Here is a 6,044-nt window from a genome sequence, read left to right on the forward strand (position 1 = left end):
TGATTATACTATACATGATGATGAGAACTAGATCCCTCACAGTACTGTACAGTAATGGTGATTATACTATACATGTTGATGAGAACTAGAACCCTCACAGTACTGTACAGTAATGGTGATTATACTAGACATGTTGATGAGAACTAGAACCCTCACAGTACTGTACAGTAATGGTGATTATACTAGACATGTTGATGAGAACTAGAACCCTCATAGTACTGTACAGTATGAGTGATTATACTATACATGTTGATGAGAACTAGAACCCTCATAGTACTGTACAGTAATGGTGATTATACTAGACATGTTGATGAGAACTAGAACCCTCACAGTACTGTACAGTAATGGTGATTATACTAGACATGTTGATGAGAACTAGAACCCTCACAGGTACTGTACAGTAATGGTGATTATACTATACATGTTGATGAGAACTAGAACCCTCACAGTACTGTACAGTAATGGTGATTATACTAGACATGATGATGAGAACTAGAACCCTCACAGTACTGTACAGTAATGGTGATTATACTATACATGTTGATGAGAACTAGAACCCTCACAGTACTGTACAGTAATGGTGATTATACTATACATGTTGATGAGAACTAGAACCCTCAGAGTACTGTACAGTAATGGTGATTATACTAGACATGTTGATGAGAACTAGAACCCTCACAGTACTGTACAGTAATGGTGATTATACTATACATGATGATGAGAACTAGAACCCTCACAGTACTGTACAGTAATGGTGATTATACTATACATGTTGATGAGAACTAGAACCCTCACAGTACTGTACAGTAATGGTGATTATACTAGACATGTTGATGAGAACTAGAACCCTCACAGTACTGTACAGTAATGGTGATTATACTATACATGTTGATGAGAACTAGAACCCTCACAGTACTGTACAGTAATGGTGATTATACTAGACATGTTGATGAGAACTAGAACCCTCACAGTACTGTACAGTAATGGTGATTATACTATACATGTTGATGAGAACTAGAACCCTCACAGTAATGTACAGTAATGGTGATTATACTAGACATGTTGATGAGAACTAGAACCCTCACAGTAATGTACAGTAATGGTGATTATACTAGACATGTTGATGAGAACTAGAACCCTCACAGTACTGTACAGTAATGGTGATTATACTAGACATGTTGATGAGAACTAGAACCCTCACAGTAATGTACAGTAATGGTGATTATACTATACATGTTGATGAGAACTAGAACCCTCACAGTAATGTACAGTAATGGTGATTATACTATACATGATGATGAGAACTAGAACCCTCACAGTAATGTACAGTAATGGTGATTATACTATACATGTTGATGAGAACTAGAACCCTCACAGTAATGTACAGTAATGGTGATTATACTAGACATGTTTTTGTTGTTGTAATTATTATTGCAGCCCTGGAATTTCTGGAATTCGTTTTGTGTCTAATTTTTATTTTTCACAACTAAATTACTATATGCGAAGATATAGAAAAAAGAAAGGCTATTGAAGCAAATTTCAGATTAATTCTTGTTCCATATACTTTAGTACAGTCAAATTGAAAAGGTGTTATTCTTATTCTATAATGAAATACTTATTTATGTGAAAAATCATTCAAACTTCAAAGAGAAAAGTTCTTCATTTATGTAATGCTCCCTGTTAGTGATTTTTAGGTCAGTGTGTTATGAGTGATAATGTATGCTTTCTGAGTGAGAACTGATGCCAGTGTTATGGTCGACATGTATGAAGTGTTTTGGTGGTTTGAGTGAGTTTTGGAGGTGAGATTCACTGTTTGGCCAAGATGCATGTTGGTAATGCAGACTGTGTGAAGAGTTTTGAAGAAGTGGCTTCAGTATTGACCGATGCTTGCTAGCATTTGAAGAAAACTGTAAATTATATCCGTATCGCCGTAGACTACACCACTGCTGTCATCCTTACCTCCAAGCTTTTATTCAAATTGGATAATCTTTGGATGCCCACAGCAGTCGTACCTTTGGAAGACATAGCTTGGACTGTAGCCTTTTCCCGCGATCCATCAAACACGTTTGGTGTGTCGTCATAGTGGTCTCTGATTTGTGGTCAGCCTTGCTCAGGTGGAACAAACTTAAATGTGCGCCTTTTTTCATTACTGATTTGAATGTCATTGAGAAAACAGAAGTGTCAAGAATTTTTATCTCTCGCAAACATCCTTTCTGAATGTGAAAGTAATCATCTAGTTTTTCAAAAGTATCTTAATCTGATTACAATATGTTTGCTGGTAACGTAACAGATTACAGTTACCGTTTTTTTGTTGTAATCTGTTACTCCACCACCCCTGCTAATGAATATGACCAACGTGTCCTGGACTGGAGTCAACATGGCTTAGCTTTACCTTCTCTCACCTTCAAATGCTTTTGTCAGAGCTTTTTTTTCTCTTCAGTGATTTTTTTTCTCTCTCCAAATATGGTGAATTATTAGTGGAATAAAGCAGCATGAAAGAGACTCACGGTCCAGTCAAGTCATGTGTGCGTGAGGAACCTTGAGCCTCCAGTGATTGAGTATCTGTTTGTAGCTGAGCATTAATGGATATTTTGTTGTGGCCTTTACATACAACAACAAAGCTAGAATGTGACAAGTGGACATATTGGCAACAGGCTTTAGCAAGTAGAGATAGTGAAAAGCAAAGAAGACAAGAAAGAGGGAAAAGAACATGAAAGAAGAGAGATGAGACATGACATGCGGATGACCCAACAATATACACTTCAGCTACTACAGCGACTGAAATGACTGCAACACTTAGCAAAAAGTTGCAGTTAGTTTTAGAGTGGGTGGCAAGGAATGAGTTAGCCCTAAATATTTATAAAACTAAAAGCATTGTATTTGGGACAAACACTCACTAAACCCTAAACCTCAACTAAATCTTGTAATAAATAATGTGGAAATTGAGCAAGTTGAGATGACTAAACTGCTTGGAATTACCCTGGATTGTAAACTGTCATGGTCAAAACATGTTGATACATTAGTAGCTAAGATGAGAAGTCTGTCCATAATAAAGCGATGCTCTGCCTTTTTAACAGCACTATCAACAAGGCAGGTCCTACAGGCCCTAGTTTTGTTGCACCTTGACTACTGTTCAGTCATGTGGTCAGGTGCCACAATAAAGGACTCAGAACAGGGCAGCACAGCTGGCCCTTGGATGTACACAGAGAGCTAATATTTATAATATGCATGTCAATCTCTCCTGGCTCAAAGTGGAGGAGAGATTGACTTCATCACTGCTTGTATTTATGAGAGGTATTGACATGTTGAATGCACTGAGCTGTCTGTTTGAACTACTGGCACACAGCTTGGACACCCATGCATACCCCACAAGACATGACACAAGAGGTCTCTTCACAGTCCCCAAGTCCAGAACAGACTATGGGAGGCACACAGTACTACATAGAGCCATGATTATGTGGAACTCTATTCCACATCAAGTAACTGATGCAAGCAGTAAAATTTGATTTAAGAAACAGATTAAAAAACACCTTATGGAACAGCGGGGACTGTGAAGCAACACAAACATAGGCACAGACACATTCATACACACACGATAACATACGCACTATACACACACATACGCATGGATTTAGTACTGTAGATATGTGGTAGTGATGGAGTAGGGGTCTGAGGGCACACAGTGTGTTGTGAAATCTGTGACTGTATTGTAATGTTTTAAAAATTGTATAAACTGCCTTAATTTTACTGGACCCAAGGAAGAGTAGCTGCTACCTTGGCAGCAGCTAATGGGGATCTATAATAAATACAAATACAAATAGAAGAAAGTGAGATTTGAGAGTTTAGGCTGGTAGTTCAGCACCTTCTGAACTATCCAAAGTTTAGACTGAGCCCCCTTACATTATATAAATATAGAACTGCCGTATAACATTGCACTTTCTGCTACTGTTAGCAGAAAGTGCTAACAGTAGCAGAAACTTAGGTTTTGCAGCCTAAGCAGGAAAAGTTGTAATAAAGATCCAGGTGTTAATAATGGACAAAGGAAGAATCCTCTGAGCCAATGGCGATGGACGTTACAGAATAGTGAGGATACAGGCTGTGTCTCGAATGACACCCTATTCCCTATGTAGTGGACTACTTTTTACCAGAAGTAGTGGTTGTAAAGGGTGTAGTTAGTGGACAGTAAAGAGCTCTGGTCAAAAGGAGTGCACTATGGAGGAAGAGTTGTCATTTCAGATGCATCCATAATATACAGTGGTTTATATACAATGAATATTGAGTCTGAAATTGTCATTTTATTTCCCATGTCATCTAGTCATTTTCCCTCTCCTCTTTGTGTTGTCAGTTTTTCACAGACCCCTGTGCCAGCAGCCCCTGTTTCCATGGCAACTGTAGCCGCAGTGGTGAGGGCGAGGCTTACACCTGCGAGTGCAGCGAGGGGTACAAGGGGAGAAGTGTGAGCAAGCCACCTTGGACCCTTTGGACCCGCTGCCTGTCTCCAATTGGGACCCTGCCACACCCCCTGCCCCCGAACAGGCCACACCCGCCATGCCCACAACCGCCCCTCAGCCCTCCCAGCCAACCATGGTGTCCACTACAACACAGGCCCCTCCCACGCTGCAGCCGTGGCAGCCTAAGGCTGGACAGAGACTCTTGGTGGTGCAGTGGGAGAAAGAACAGGTCAGAGATGAATGCTACCTGTACTCTATTAGTCACAACAGACCAGCTGATCAGCTAGCTAGGTTCAGAGTTCACAGAACTTCTTCATTTGTCTTATAAAAGAATGACATTTACCCTCTTGCTGCCTCATGTGTGCATTCTTGTGTGTATGTTTGTATGTGTGTGTGTGTGTTTCTGTGAGTGTGTATGTGTGTCTCTGTGTGTTCATGCATGTGTGTGCATGTGTGAATGTTTCTGTGACTGTGTATGCCTGTCTCTGTGTGTCCATGCATGTGTATGTATGTGTGTGTGAGTTCCTGTTGCAGGTGACAGAGGGACTGCATTGTGTGAGTCCTGAGCTGTGTGAGCTGACCTCTGGAACTCTGACTCTCTCTCTAGAGGTGCCTGAGGAGACTGCCATCAAGTAAGAGTACTGGTACTTTCCTGTGTGTGTGTGCTTGTGTCTCTGTGTGTGTATATAAATGTTTGTGTGTGTGTGTGTGTTTGCATAGTGCTCTCCCTCTCTCTCCTGTTTATCCTAACCTCTCCCTCTCTCTCCTGTTTATCCTAACCTCTCCCTCTCTCTCCTGTTTATCCTAATCTCTCCCTCTCTCTCTCTCTCCCCTGTTTATCCTAACCTCTCCCTCTCTCCCCTGTTTATCCTAACCTCTCCCTCTCTCCCCTGTTTATCCTAACCTCTCCCTCTCTCCTCCTGTTTATCCTAACCTCTCCCTCTCTCTCCTGTTTTATCCCAACCTCTCTCTCTCTCCCCTGTTTATCATAACCTCTCCCCCTCTCCCCTGTTTATCCTAACCTCTCTCTCTCCTGTTTATCCTAACCTCTCTCTCTCTCCTGTTTATCCTAACCTCTCCCTCTCTCCCCTGTTTATCCTAACCTCTCTCTCTCTCCCCTGTTTATCCTAACCTCTCCCTCTCTCTCCTGTTTATCCTAACCTCTCCCTCTCTCCCCTGTTTATCCTAACCTCTCTCTCTCTCCCCTGTTTATCCTAACCTCTTCCTCTCTCCCTCTCTCTCCTGTTTATCCAAACCTCTCCCTCTCTCTCCTGTTTATCCTAACCTCTCCCTCTCTCCCCTGTTTATCCTAACCTCTCTCTCTCTCCCCTGTTTATCCTAACCTCTCCCTCTCTCTCCTGTTTATCCTAACCTCTCCCTCTCTCCCCTGTTTATCCTAACCTCTCTCTCTCTCCCCTGTTTATCCTAACCTCTCCCTCTCTCTCCCCTGTTTATCCTAACCTCTCCCTCTCTCTCCTGTTTATCCTAACCTCTCCCTCCTCTCCTGTTTATCCTAACCTCTCCCTCTCCCCCTGTTTATCAAACCGCCCTCTCCCCAGTTTATCCTAACCTCTCCCTCTCTCTCTCTCTCTC

General features: G+C 41.6%; 1 protein-coding gene across 1 annotated transcript in view; it reads left to right on the forward strand.

Moving 5' to 3' along the window:
- LOC115206160 (delta and Notch-like epidermal growth factor-related receptor) overlaps positions 1 to 6,044 on the forward strand; it is a 70,663-nt gene that overhangs the window by 32,478 nt on the left and 32,141 nt on the right. Inside the window, 3 exon segments of the mRNA XM_029772811.1 lie at positions 4,346 to 4,448; positions 4,451 to 4,680; positions 4,986 to 5,083. Coding sequence (XP_029628671.1) covers positions 4,346 to 4,448; positions 4,451 to 4,680; positions 4,986 to 5,083 — 431 coding nt within the window.

This window comes from Salmo trutta, chromosome 13 (assembly GCF_901001165.1).
Source record: "Salmo trutta chromosome 13, fSalTru1.1, whole genome shotgun sequence".
Taxonomy (NCBI): domain Eukaryota; kingdom Metazoa; phylum Chordata; class Actinopteri; order Salmoniformes; family Salmonidae; genus Salmo; species Salmo trutta.